This window comes from Bubalus kerabau, chromosome 1 (genome assembly GCF_029407905.1).
Source record: "Bubalus kerabau isolate K-KA32 ecotype Philippines breed swamp buffalo chromosome 1, PCC_UOA_SB_1v2, whole genome shotgun sequence".
Lineage (NCBI taxonomy): Eukaryota > Metazoa > Chordata > Mammalia > Artiodactyla > Bovidae > Bubalus > Bubalus kerabau.
In genome coordinates this window covers 170,894,320-170,908,521 of record NC_073624.1, presented here as the reverse complement: position 1 = coordinate 170,908,521, position 14,202 = coordinate 170,894,320, and the positions used below count along the sequence as shown (strand labels likewise).

Below are 14,202 nucleotides of genomic sequence, written 5' to 3'. Positions count from 1 at the left end.
CTGGGCAGGTGGGATGTCCAGCGTTTGTCAGCGGTCAGCTGGGATCCTGGGCGCCCTCAGGAGTAGGGTATCTGTGCTGCGAGTTGGGCACTGTTTGGGGTTTTCGTCAGTCAGGTCACCGGTTCTCTGTCTGAGCCCGGACTCCCTGGGAATGTTCAAGTTGGTGGGGCGGGGTCTCCAGCCGGCTCTTGGGGTCTGGTCTTTCCTGGTCCCATTTCTTCTGCCCCTTCAGGTAGGGGAAGAGCAAGCCGGAGGTCTCCTCCCTGCTCCGGCCGACTCCCTGGGCCCACGGTTGGAATTTGCAGGACCTCTGATCAGAGGTGGTGAGTTATCGTTTGAGCCGGAGCGCCGAGAATCCTGCGGAAATAGGCAGTTCACCAGCCCTACGGTATTCCGAGAGGGAAACTGAAACGCCCGCCGGTTGAAAACGAAATCAGTCCTTCCTGCAATCCCAGGAAAGCTCTGCTCTGAAAGATGAAGACCAAGTCCCGTTTAGAGCAGAGGGGAAAGATTGCATCCCTCATGTTCCAACCTCACCGGGACCCTAACGCCATCCCACCAAGACATTACCACGTGCCTGACAATATAAATCATCTTGTTAAAATTTAAAACGCCCAGTCGTGACAAGGCTGTGGTTAGAGAGCAACCTTTCTTATAGGATGCTGGTAAAAGGGGAAAACAATCTGGCGTTTATCTCGATCCAAAGAATAATCTGAATCACCCAAATGTATTATTTATGCACGAATGTTAACCAAAGTATAACAGGAAAAAAGTGGAAATAAGTATTCTGAAGAATGGACCATCATGCAGGTCCATTACAGAGTTTGAAGTGAAAATGCTAGCATGTGTATTGTTAGGAAGCAAGGAAGTTACCAAGTATACACAATAGCAGTTAGGTAAAACCAAACATTATTTGTTTACATATAATGTGCATGGGCAAGGGTTATAAATGACTTTTTATAAGTGATTTAAAATTTTTAATATTTTCCAAATTTTGCACAATAGCATATATTAGAAAAACCAGTTAACTTAAAAAATTATGTTTGAGACTGACTATGTATGGATGTGAGAGTTGGACTGTGAAGAAGGCTGAGCGCCGAAGAATTGATGCCTTTAAACTGTGGTGTTGGAGAAGACTCTTGAGAGTCCCTTGGACTGCAAGGTGATCCAACAAGTACATTCTGAAGGAGATCAGCCCTGGGATTTCTTTGGAAGGAATGATGCTAAAGCTGAAACTCCAGTACTTTGGCCACCTCATGCGAAGCGTTGACTCATTGGAAAAGACTCTGATGCTGGGAGGGATTGGGGGCAGGAGGAGAAGGGGACAACAGAGGATGAGATGGCTGGATGGCATCACTGACTCGCTGGACGTGAGTCTGGGTGAACTCCAGGAGTTGGTGATGGACAGGGAGGCCTGGCGTGCTGCAATTCATGGGGTCACAGAGTCGGACACGACTGAGCAACTTATCTGATCTGATCTGATACAGTGACTGGAGCCACCTATGATCACCTGTGCGTCAAGCGGACCCCCTTCCACTCGCCAGCCAAACCACAACTTCTACAGCAGTCAGGACTTGGTCAATGACTACCAGTTGCCCACCTTTTTAGACTTCTCCACCAATCAAGAGGAAGCCGATTATGCGCCCCAAACCAAACACATAAGGCATCCTGCTTCCCCACCAGCAGCCTCTGATCAGAGCATACCTGAAGCCCTCCCTTGCTTTCACCATAAGGCGTTCCCACTCTTCTGACTACCTTTTAGTCTCTGCCAAACACAGGTAATGGTGGCTGACTTCTCTTCTATAGCAAGCTCTTGATAAATGGTTCCTGTTCTCATTTGGGTGGTTTTTGTTTATCTCCAAGTCTCATCATTGTGGATGAGAGTTTCTGGCAGCTATAAAGAATGTTTTGTGGTTAATGAAAAGGGCAGAATAAAAATTTCATAAATGATGTGAGTTCAACTTTGAAAAAGATAAATACAGGGGAAAAAACACCAAAACAATGACTAATGAATAGTAGTCTTAAATACTAGGAAAAGTTGTTTTTCTACTGTTCTGTATTTTTCCCTTTTTCTGCAACAAACATGTAATCCTTTAAAATTCATATGCATATTTTTTTCTTGGAAATTATAAGAATGACTCGATGAATAGTTTGGTCCAACAGATCACTTGGTAAGGAGTTTTAAAATATACACTGTTTACTTACAGAATCCAAATATATTTAAAACTTTATTATCCATATATTGTTTAGTGTTACTGTTCTTGTTATTGGGCCTCCCTAATAGCTCAGTTGGTAAAGAATCCACCATTAATGCAGGAAATGTTCTTGTTATTAAACATTTTGACTATCATGCCAGGTTAAATGATTTAACAGATGAAAGTATATTGTGTATTTTTATACACTTATCACATAAAAAGGCTAATGTCCTCTTTTATATTTTTTACTTTCTTCGGTATACTCTCAGATTTATACTTCTACATGGTATATAAAACATTTATTTACATTCCAAATTATTTAAATCTTTCTGATTGATTATAATCCATTTGATTTTAAACTGCCAATTTCATGGAATTCTTATGTATATCCTTAGTTTCCTTATGGCCCAGAACTATAATTTCATTACAGTCTTTCTGGCAGTAAATCCTTTGAAATTAATTTATGACAAAGCATGTAGTCAGCTTGTGTAAACACTAGAAAGAAAATTACATTACCGACTTGTTAAGAAAGAAAAGTTGTTACGTTTCCTTGATGTTGTTTTGCTGTATTTATTGAAAAGTGACTCAGCACTTGTGCACAAGGTAAAATCATGGAGGCTTTTATTTTAAAAAACATCGATAAAATCTAAAGAGCTATAAAATAGAGTAGTACCTGGAGCTGCGGAGGGAGGGGGGGAATACAGGCGTTGGCAGCACATGGGCAGGAGGGGTCTTTCTGGGGTGATGGAAATATTCTAAAGTTGAATTGTGGCGATGGCTGCATAGCTCTCAGTTTACTAACAATCACTGAATTGTAGCTTCAAACAACTGAATTTTATGGCATGTAAGTTTTGCCTCAATAAGGCTATTCAATTAAAAAACCAAACAAGAGCCACAGAGATGTTATCTTTTAGTAAAAATGAGGGGTGACTGTGTTGGGGGCAAATGCTGGACATGATAATCAGCTCCTGCTGCAAAGCTAGGGGGTCTTCATGGCTCAGCCTGTTGCACATGTCCCTACATTCTGCTTCCTGAACCCAAAGGCTTACTGCAGCCAGGCCTGAGCACACGGCTCCTACCCCTAGACCCTGGCTGTTGACCCCCCCAGAGCAGGTTTTCTCTGTGGTTGCAGCTCTGCACACGCCCTGCCCAGTCTGTGTCAGCAGCTTCCGTGTCCCTGTCCTGCCTGGGGTCTTGAAACCTCACTTCCTGTGAGAGACTAAGTGTTGGGAACTTCTGGAGTATGGCCTCAGCCCCATACTTGCCTGGGGAGAAGCCAGGAGGCTGAAGCAGTGGTGGAGGGTCACATTAATTCTCTATACACAGTGTGGTTTTTCATTCTTTCAGGGATTTATTAAGGCATTGAGCATAGTGTGATTCTTTTTAGCCAACTGAAATGAATACAAGGAAACATATCAGGACCCGAGGGATATGTTTTTAAGGTTAATGGTGAGGATGACGAGCTGAAAGAGAATTGAGGGGAACATCTGTGCTGGAGGTAACCCACCCTGATGCAGTGGATGCTTTCTGCCCGTGTCCTCAACCAGAAGCAGGCTCGGGGCTCCTGGAAGGCATCTCGAAGCTCTCACCACGTTGGTGCCCAACAGGCACACCACCTCCATACCTGGTGCCCAGTGGCAGGAAAGCCCCCAGAGCACGCAGGGGAGGAGGAGGAGGACAGGGTGTGGCCTGGCCACAGTGCAGGGCGAGCAAGGGCAGATCACAGAGCCCCCAACACTGCAGGGGCCAGGAGGCCCAAGGCAGAATGAGGGGCTGGGCACCCCCTGCCTTGGCCCCAACTGTGACTGTTGAGCCTTCTTTCTATTTACAACTCAATTCTGAGGAGAACCGGAGGGATGTGTCCTTAAGGAGAAAACAAAGGGAAGGAGGGAAGAGAGGCCAGTCCGCAGGCCTTGGAGCCCTCAGCCCAAAACCACAGACTGCTCATGGTCACTGGAGGTGCTGAACTGTCTCTCTACCTTCCTGTGGTCCTTGATCTTGAGTCCAATGTCTACCCTCTTCTCAAAGAAGTTCACCAGCACAGACTCTGTCAGGATGGAGGCCAGGATCTGCTCGAATGAGATGCACCAGTCTGTGTCAACGGTACCCCCACCGTGGGTGGTGGCCACAGGGCTGCGAGCCTCCCCGCCCACCAGCACTGTGTCGTCAGCCAGGTCTTCACACTGCAGGGAGCCAGCGCTGACCACGGAGTAGGAGGATATGGACATGTCGTCTTTGGTTTCATCATCAGACAGAGGCTGGGAGGGAGAGCCCCGCCCCTCCCCGCCGCCCCCTTCACCCACCACCTGGCTCTCCTGTGGTGTTTTCCCAAGGTGGGTGTCTCCACCTGCTTTGGCTTGGGGGTCCCCTGCAGCTGGTGGCTGAAGTTCCCAGGCAGGATCTTGAGGGGGGTCTGGGGCTGGTGGCTCATCCTCATCGGGGGCACTGTCCCTGGACTTTCTGCCTGGCCATGCAGAAAACCTCTTCCCCACCTCCCCGATGCGGAGTAACAGGCTGGCCACTGTGGCAATAGCGTGGTACAAGTCCTGCTCCATGGGGTCTTCACTGAACATGTTGTAAAGTGTCTTGCACAGCTCAATGAATTGCTCCTTTTGAGGGGGGAAACAGAAAAGGGACAGGGAGATGATAAAAGATGGGCCAGGCTACCTCTGCTCAGTCAGTCTCACAATGCTGGCCATTCTGACTGGTGTGAGGGTGTTGTCTTGTTAGTTATCTTTATATAGCTGTGCCTTGTCATATCCATTTCACAGATTAGGACACCGAGGTGCAGAGGGAAAGGCTTTCTTTTCCAGCCGTCTTTCTTTTAGCACATATAGAGACATCTGGAGTCTCTCTATGCCTGTTCTGTTAGCAGAGACAGACCTATGTCTATTATAACTTTTCAAACCCAGTGACTACAAGGACTTCACTGTGTTTTAGAATCAGTTTGAGTGTTTTAGATCTTTAATTAGAAGCCACTTCAACTCTCCTTAACAAAGCTCTTTAGAGAGTGATGACAAGGTAAGGCAGCCTGGGTTAGTTGAGAAGGATGAAAAGGTCAAGTTCAGATCCTGAAACCACATTTAGGCCTCTTGGCCTGAGAATGGGATGAAACCTCCCCCCACAGGGCATCCCATTCTTAAGGCCTGTGGATGAAAGAGCACCCAGATGCCAAGGGGCACCTCTGGGCAGAGCAGGCCGTGATCAGGCTGCAGCTCAGCAGCGGCCTTTGATTAGATGTCTGTGGTCCTGGCTGTTAAGACCCTGGAGGCCGCAGTCCTGACCTGGAGACCCGCATGTGACTATCGGCGGGGAGGCAAGTGGGCCTGTGTGCACGGCTCAGAGCCAGGCCGGAGGGACAAGTGCCGTGATGCTGGCTCATGAACGGCATTGAGCTTCTGCCTATTGAGGCTGACCTTCCCCAGCGCTTCTCTGGTTCACAGATGCCGATCAAAGCAAGTCAGCACCAAGGGAGTGTTTGAACAAGGCCCTGGAAAAACCAGCCCCTGTCCTCCTAGGCAGTCCCTGACTGCCACTGACTGGTGGGTCTAAAGGTAGGCAGGAGAATCCCTCCATTCCAGGGGTGCGGGGAGGGTGGGAGGGTCCAGACTTGTTCGGAATTTTCCAGAAACATCTCTTGGGTATTCTGATTGGGCCTACCTGGTTCATCTTGGGAAGATCCTTAATCGTCTCCTTTTGAACCTCTTTCTCCTTGGCCCACATTCGAAGGTAGTGCCGATAGTCAGGAGGGCTAGTTCCCTTCTCCTCTGTGAGTTGGAAGAAAAAGATTAATCTCCATCTGTCAAATGAGAGAAAGAGGGCTGGGGGCTGGTAGCAGGGGTAAGGGGGTTTAAGGATTATCTGGCATGAAGTTACCTGGGCCCTATTACAAAGCACCCTGGTGTTTGGGGAGGTAGTGATGGGAAAAACACACAGCAGCCCGCAACCTTTTTGGCACCAGGGCCCAGGTTCGTGGAAAACAGGTTTTCTGGAGCCTGGGGGTGTGGGGGTGGGATGGTTTCAGGATTATTCAAGTGCATTACATTCACTGTGCACTTTATTTCTATTATTATTACATCAGCTGCAGCTCAGATCATCAGGCATTGGATCCTGGAGGCTGGGGACCCCTGCAGGACCACTCAAGGGTCCCCCCCTGAGCTATGCTGAAGTAGGTTTGAGCTAAGCTGATGACGATGGCCCCACTATGTCCTCCCCAAGATGGTGATGGGACCACGTGGAGGCTGGAGAGAGGGTGGCATGGAGAGCCAGGGCACCCCCAGAGGGAGGCAGTGATGGCTGGGGGTGCTCGTGGCCACAGGAAATTCAAGCCTGGGACTGATGAGTGCGAGGTGGGTGGCTGATGGGTTGGGCCTTTACCTCAGGGAGAGCCCTGCTATCAGGCATGTGTCTGCCATAAGGTACGGGGGTTATTCCACAGTGACAGGGCGACCAGATCCCACCCACCCTAGGACCTCTACCAGCACCCGCAGATACACACACACACACACACACACACACACACATATATACCTCTTCTTTTATCTTGGATGTCATTTCCAGCTTCCTCTTGCTCCTCCTGCTGTAATACTTCTGGACAACAAAAAGAACAAGAACATTCTTCTGTTATGACTCCAAACCACTAAGGTCTGGTCTGTGCTTTCCTGTGGAAGTGGACCTGGTCCTGGGCCCTGGCCCAGCAGGTCCTGCTGGCTGCTGCTTCTCTGCCCCACACAGGGCCAGCTCACTCGACCTGGTTACATTAAACCAGAGAGCCACTGAACTCTCACATCTTCTCTTTCCAAAGAATACGAGTCATACCACACAGCTCTTAAATCAACGGTGATGCGTGCTACAGGCAAAAATTCTGAGACCAACAACTTCTATACTTTCTGCCGATAAAGGTCAAACTCGGGGGAGTCTGGGTTAGCAATTCAACCTGTAACTGCCACGCCAGCTGATGAAGAATTTTACATCCCTGAGTCCTGTGATCAGCACTGTATCTCTTAAATTGACACATATGTGTGCACCGTGGACCTGGGGAGAGCAGGCTGCCCAGCTCCCCCAGACCTGCCCCCTGAGGGGGTGCGGGTGGGGGAACGTCAGGCGGGGAGGCAGGTGCCAGCTCCAACCGACCCTCGGCAGCTCTGTGGTGACAGGGAAGGGTGCAGCCCTCTGGGCTCAGGGTTTTCATCAGGGAATGGACCGCTGCCCGGAGGTTACGTGAGCACCAAGGACAGGGCTCTGTACCCCAAGTCCGTGGCCTCTCCTCAGGTGCCTGGGACAAGCCTATTTGCTTAGGTTCCAAGTATGACAGAAGATACATCTGTTTTTTCAGTTTGTATAATTGAAATCAAGGTCCTCAAGCTTCACAGTCAAGTAAGCCTTTGACATTGTCAGTAGGATTGCTTTGGGTATCTTGATAGTATCTTTTAGTTTCCCTTTTGAGTGTGTATTATCCTTGATGTGTTATTACCTATCTCCCGTGAGCAATGACAGGGTGGTGTTTTGGTCGGTTTTCTGGGTGCATTACACACTGCCAGCTTGACTGCCAAATCCCAGCCCAGAATACCCCACCGCCCTGGGCCCAGTGCTCCCTGAGGGCTTTAAATGCAGCACAGGGCTGACTTCCAACAGGCACTCAACATACACATTTTTCCTCAACTAAAAAGTTGTATGGAACGTAAAACTGTTTCCAAGGAAAGCCTCCACCACTCTTTTCTACTTCCACTCACCTGTGTAATCACAATGGCAGTTTTGCAACAATAGTATTTTGTGTTTCTCCTATGACCATGAGGACAGAATCGTTTTTCCCTGTGGCCTGGAGGTGATGCCCTGGCACCTGTGCAACACCACGATGCGTGTGCCACTACTTTCTGCCCCCACGGCAAGAACGGCAGCTGCCGCTCTCCACCCAGGTCTGCAGCTGACTATTCAGAACTTAGCCACACAGGAGGCATCTCAGGGCCCAAGAGCTTCCAGGCCTCTTGACCATGCAGGGGAGTGTTCAGAAGACGAAGGCCAGGGCCCTGGGGAAGCCAAGTGCAAAGGGGGCACCCTTGCCCCCCAGGCACTGACCTTGAACCTTCCAGGGCAGGAAAAGATCCAGATCGGAGGCCAGAGGAGACGCTGGAAGGGACAGCGAGGAGGAGCAGAGGCAGAGGGAAGGAGGAGCCAGGGTCCAGGAAGGCAGAGACAAGAGAAACAGGAGTGAGAATACTCCTGGGGCCCTGGCCCTTGTTCTGCAGCTCCCCCGTGCAGCACACCCCCATGCCCGGGGAGGGCTGCAGGCCACCCGCACGGCCCTCAGCAACTCTGCTTGGCACAGAGCCTGAGGCCAGTGGTAGAGAATGCTCACCTTCTGAGGAGCTGTCCTCAGTGAAATAATGGGCTGCTTCCAGGGCTGACTCAGCCTCCTCGGGGCTCAGGGCTGTGTTCGGAGAGAGAGGAGAGTGAGGGCAGGAGGGAACAAAGTGACTCTCACCAGAGGAAACCTCCCCTCCCCTACTGAGTGTGCCCACCAACATGGTGTGTAGTCACAGTGGTTAACAGCTGGTGACTGCTTCCGGGTAACTTGTACCCTGTGTTTGAAACTGCAATATACATCCAGTCAGAGGAGTCGGCTGAACGGCCATCCTTTGCCCCACTCCGTGATGCTGTGGCCCAGAGGATCCTTTCGGGATGTTCCCAGCTCCTGCAGGCACGTGCACAGGGGCCAGGCAGGCACAGACAACCTGTTCTCATGTCATACCCTTGGGCACTGTCCCATACCAGTACGTACTGGCTTGTCTCACTCTGTGACAGTCTCTGTTCCTGGTTCCATTCTCCCCACTGTGTGGAGGGGGAGGGAGTGAGGAAGGTTTAACGGTGCATGGCCCGTGGGGAGGTGGCAGATATGGGCCGTCACTAGGCCCCAGGTGAAGCAAGGTGGGCAGAGGTGGTTTGGGAGTGGCAGGGCCGGCCCCATGTGCCCTCATCCATAGGTTCTTGGCCCAGTGGGGTCTGCTCAGCTCAAGCCTCTCTCAGCAGAATGAGAAGTGCCTGTGCCAATCTTCCCAAGGAGGTACCCAAGACCAGTGTTGCCTGTTGCAACAGGGAAAGACCAGCCACAGGTAAGAATCCCTGGGCTACATGTGTCAGAAGCAGGGCTCTCCAACTCTGGATGCAGAGAGCCCTGTAGGGAGCTTTAGAACTACAGTCTGGGCCGTGCCCCCAGTCAGTCAGGTCTCTGGGATGAAAAATTACTCCGGCCAACTCTGAGGCAGTTCCTGACTCCCTGGCGGGGTCAGGGTCATGGACAACAGCAGGAACCCAGGACAGCTCTACTCCAGAGCAGAATCCCTGGGGCTAGAACTTTCGCCTGCCCCAGTCTCAGCTCCCTCTGTGAAAATACGGAAGCCCACCCCCAGCCCTTGGAGAATTCTGCGTGGCCATGTCTGCTGAGCCAGATGAGCTAGGCTGACACAGGCTACCCACTGTCCGTGTCCCAGCGGGCCCCGCACTGCGAGAGAAGGCAAGGGAGAGAGCCACACAGGCTCCTCAGCCTCCCCTGGGCCTCAGCGGTGCCCCCAGGCTGCTCCTCTGGTGACAGACAGGAGTCCTTGACAGATTTAAGGACAAGCCAATGAACTGAGAAGACTCAAACCTGAGTCTCCACTCCTGTGGCCACCCCCTCTCAGGGAGTCCATGGAGGGGCCTGGTGCTGCGTCTGGGCCTCTGCCCATGCGTGAAGCTCTGAGACACCCACACGTCCCCCCAGGCCATGCAGGGCCCTGCCCTGCTCTCAGACGGAGACTGACCCGGCCTCAGCCCCATCCGCTGGCTGCTCTGCACTCTGTCAGGATGAGGGAGCCTCCACTGTGCTGGGAGCCCAGCTGCCACGAGGCCCAGCCACGCACAGAGGCCTGTGCCTCGGAAGGCCGCAGGTCCGGCTCTGCACTCTGGAGAGCCCTTGCTGGGGAGTGGGAGAGGTGGCGCTCACCTGGAGCCAAGTGCAGCTTGTAGAGAACCTTGAGCTTCTCCGTCAGGTCCCCGTGGTACATCCCACCTGTGGAGGAAGGCAGGCTGGCAGGAGGGCACGAGAGCCCCGTGGCCAGGCCACATTTGAGTCCTCCTCCTCCAGGGGGCTCCAGCGGGATGCTCCTCACTGCCCGACTCTCTCCCTGGAGAGGCCCCGGGGTGAGCACCAGGCCTCAGGCCTGCTCCTTCTCGGGGCCTGCAGACCCAGCCTCCAGCAGCAAACTGAGGGAGGGGAAGGGAGAGTGGGGAAGGCTCATATCACGTATCTCTGTGGGAAGACTGCCCTCCTTTATCAAGGGTTAAGGGCTCTAGGCTGCCCTAGGCTCGCTATGGTGGGCAGGCTGGCTGGGACTGGTACCTGGAAGTTTCCTCAGAAAGGGCCCTAGAGCCACTCACTCATCCCTGTCACAAACTCCTTGAAGTTGATCAGTGAGTCCTTATTTTCATCCAGGAGCCGAAACATCCGCCCTGCCAGCACAGGTGTGTGGGCGCCACAGGCCCAGGGCGTCAGGCTGGCAAAGAGCTCCCGGAACTGGTGGGCATCGATGCGGTACTGCTCCAGGTAGGGCAGGCTGGGGTCCCGACGCACAGCTGCAGGGCGGCTGCTCCCCCAGTACTGACTTGCTAGGTGCTTGGCCTGCAGGGGGCACAGCCTGGTGAGACAGCCTGGCCTCCTGGGCCCTGGGTGCTCAGGATCACCAGGCTGACTGGTGTGTTCACCCGCCTCCTCTATCCAAGTCCACAGCCTCCTGAGCAGTGAGCGCTGGGCTAGACACAGCATCTCACAGAACCTCAGGCGCTGGCACCGTCACCCCCTTGTTTAGAGCCGTGGGAGTCGAGACAGGGCCCGAGGACCACCAGGCACAGCGGACCACTGGCTGGACCACTCTGACCCGAAGGCCATCCCAGGGCGGTTCCCTAGGGGGCTGAACCCCGGGCAGCGGGAAGGGCAGATGGGACATGACAGGGAGAGCAGACAGACAGCGCAGACATGGCTGTTTCTGCTTGTTCTTCATACCCTTTCCCGTTCCTCTGTTACCAGCACCTGAACTTTTCCTGGAGAACCCCTTTGTCCCCAACCCAGGCCATGGCGTGTGCATGCGGCCCAGCCTGGGGTCAGCGGCAAACAGCGTCCTGGAGCCACACCCCTAACTTGAGTCACTCCAGCAATCAACCCTGGGCTTTTTGTTAAAACCACCTGGGAGGGAAAATTCTCTTTTCATGGGGTTATGGCAAGGATGGCCCTGGAGGCTGCGGACAACAGTCCTGCCGCTCTGCAGGAAGAGCAGTCCACGTGATATCTGATAGTGGAGCTTGACAGGACGTCGGAACACCTAGATCCAGCCATGTCTGACTTTTCAGTTTCTAGATTTTTCAGTTTCATGAGCCAATGCATTCCCTCTTGTGTAAGCTGACTTCAGCAAATTTTCAGCCACTTAAAAGAGTATCTTGCTTAAACTCTGGAAAGGATTAAATTCTACCATGTGAACTTTGTAATAACTGCATCTGGGGATGTTTTTAAATGTTGTACATCCCTCCTGGCAGGAGGCTGCTGCACAGAGGATGAGTTTAGGGGACTAGGATGGGATACTGGTCCTCCCTTGCTCTTGGCTATCACCTTAAAAACCATGTAAAGGTCCTCCAGTTCTTCAATTGAGAAACCAATGTCCCCAGGTATAGCTCGGACCTAGAAGGAAAGAGATGCAAGATGTATTAATGAATTCTCAAGGTCTTGCTCTCTGAGGGAATCCCCATGTGGCACCAACTACCCTTCTGGTGTTGCCAGCTGGGAGGCCTTTTTGTTCTGAACACCGAGTCCGGGACACGGGGTGCGGGGTGGTGATCTAGAAACTGCCATCTGGATTCCTAGAAAGGCCCTGGCAAAGCTCTTTGGAACATAACTTAGAACTTCCCAGTGATTTCTTCCTATAGAGACAAGAGGACAAAATCTGACAGCAAGGTCAGCGGGCTGAGTGGGCAGGGGCTGAGGGGCTGTCACTACCCAGGGGCCGGGGTTAAAGCCAGGCTGGCGGGCTCAGTCCAGAGTGGGCTCATGCTTGGCCTTCAGGCATCAAGGCAAAAGAGACGCTTCCCTGTGACCAATCCGCAGCAGAACACAGTGACCAGCCCTCTCTCCACATCCCCAAATCTGTACCTCCACTTCTGCATCCTAGTCCCACACAGGACAGGGCTGGGGGCCCTGCACCCCGCTTCTCAGGGCAGTCTGGGGCGGCTCGGCAGACACAGTCCACTTAGTCCCCATCCCAACCCCAGCTCCAGCTCGCACCCTGGGGCCATGAGAGCCCAGGTCCATCCATACCACGCTCCTCTTGGCTGTATCCTCCAAGGACTGGATCACTTTAAGCCTCTGTTTAAACCGCATCTGCTCAATGTCCTCCGCCTTCAGGCTGCTGAATTTCTACCAGTCAGAAGTGATTCAGTGAGATCAGGTGGAACCACAGAGCAGAGGCCAGCCACCCACCATGGCCAACTGCACCCACATAGCCCAATGGAATAGTCTGGCCAAATAGCCCTGGTGAGTGCTGACCTCATATGACACCTTCAGGAGGTCAAAGATGTCCACCTCTTCAGGAGGGTCATCTCCACTGGTCAGCAGGGCATGGAGGTGTGGGATAGGAGGAGAGACACTCTGCTTATTGACCACATTATCCAGGTATCTGTAAGGATTGAAGGACAGAAGTCTAGATCCCCCACAGGTGACAGGATGTCTCACCCACAGCTGAATGATGTGGAGACTTAATCTGCCTAGACTCTCAACGAGCAAGCATGCTGAGGGCCGGGCATCCTCCAGGAGGGCGAAAGATGGGTCACTGCAGGGAGAGGCATGCCCTGGCGGGTGCCCTGGCAAATCAGGGGTGTCCCCTGGAGGCAATGGGAGGCCTCCCTGCTAGAAGGCTTGAGCAGTTAATTCTAAGAAAGCTAGGCTGGCCACCAGGGTCCCACGAGTGGGGATCCTTTATGACTCCAGACCCTACTACACCAGGAGAAGACTGTCCCAGTTGGAGTGATGACACACCCCTCTGTCTGGTGGGTCCCTGGGGATGTGAGGATGCCCCGCTCTGGCCAGGAAGAATCAGAGACCAAAGGAGTGCTCCAGGAGGAGGAGCCCTGCCGAGGAGCACAGTCTCGGGACCGGGCCTGACTCCAGTGGGACCAGCCCAGCCAGGACCTCACACCCTTCCAGACGCTCTGGCTGGGCCTGACACTCAGGAGGGAGAAAGCGGTGGGTCCCCCACACCCACTGGCCCCGGCCCTGATCCTGCTGAGGCCCTGCTCTGTGGGAAGGGTCCCCTCTCTGTCTGGTGTGGGAGATGGGCATGGAAACCACTTGCCCACTCTGCCCACAGGCTGCCTGTCAGGACAGAGAGCAGGCATGGCCCATAGCAGAGCAGCCACCGCTCTGGCAGCCTGGGACCCTTGCAGGCTCCCAGTCAGCACCTGGGCCGGCTCAGCACGCAGGTGACAGTGTCCCTGGCAGTCCTGGGGGGCTGGGGGTGCTCCAGGCTGAGCAGATACATGCTTATGGGCTGGCAGGACTGTACAGAGTTCAGGGCCTGGGCCAGAGGGAGGCCCCCAGAAGAGCACCTGCATATGAAGGGCTTGAAGGTCAGGCTGGGGACTTAGCTCCTTTGTCCAGAAAACCACCAGGGCCACAGGGGATTCCCACGTCCCCGGGGAGGAACCGAGTCAGATTCTGATCAGGAAGAGCCCTGCGGGATGCTGGTGAGTGAAACCGGTGCAGAGTCAACTGTTACGATGTGGGCACAGGGCCCCAGGCAGGACTGTCAGGGGCCAGCCCTGAGGGTATGGGGACTGAGGGAAGGGGCTGGATCCCAGAGAGTCTGTGAGGATGGGGTGTGGGCACCGAGGGAGGAGGCGGCGGCTAGGATGACCTGAGCCGCAGGTGTGCCTAGCTGGAGCTCAGCCTGTGCAGCTCCAGCAGGCCCAGCATGGGCTCCCCGTCCAGCTG

General features: G+C 53.2%; 1 protein-coding gene across 5 annotated transcripts in view; it reads right to left on the bottom strand.

Annotated features, from left to right (window-relative positions):
• Positions 1 to 3,525: 3,525 nt before the first annotated feature.
• The window catches only part of TBC1D9B (TBC1 domain family member 9B), a 39,204-nt gene continuing 28,527 nt past the window's right edge, over positions 3,526 to 14,202 (bottom strand). For 2 of the 5 annotated variants that reach the window (XM_055539118.1, XM_055539126.1), the window contains 10 exons: positions 12,760 to 12,889; positions 12,532 to 12,630; positions 11,830 to 11,898; positions 10,608 to 10,848; positions 10,174 to 10,239; positions 8,551 to 8,622; positions 8,271 to 8,321; positions 6,726 to 6,785; positions 5,856 to 5,962; positions 3,526 to 4,804 (listed from right to left, as the gene is read on the bottom strand). In XM_055539118.1, the coding sequence (XP_055395093.1) occupies positions 4,118 to 4,804; positions 5,856 to 5,962; positions 6,726 to 6,785; positions 8,271 to 8,321; positions 8,551 to 8,622; positions 10,174 to 10,239; positions 10,608 to 10,848; positions 11,830 to 11,898; positions 12,532 to 12,630; positions 12,760 to 12,889 (1,582 nt within the window). In that variant the 3' untranslated portion in view covers positions 3,526 to 4,117. The remainder of the gene's footprint in view (positions 4,805 to 5,855; positions 5,963 to 6,725; positions 6,786 to 8,270; positions 8,322 to 8,550; positions 8,623 to 10,173; positions 10,240 to 10,607; positions 10,849 to 11,829; positions 11,899 to 12,531; positions 12,631 to 12,759; positions 12,890 to 14,202) is intronic. The other 3 variants (XM_055539127.1, XM_055539131.1, XM_055539123.1) reach the window with 3 other exon arrangements.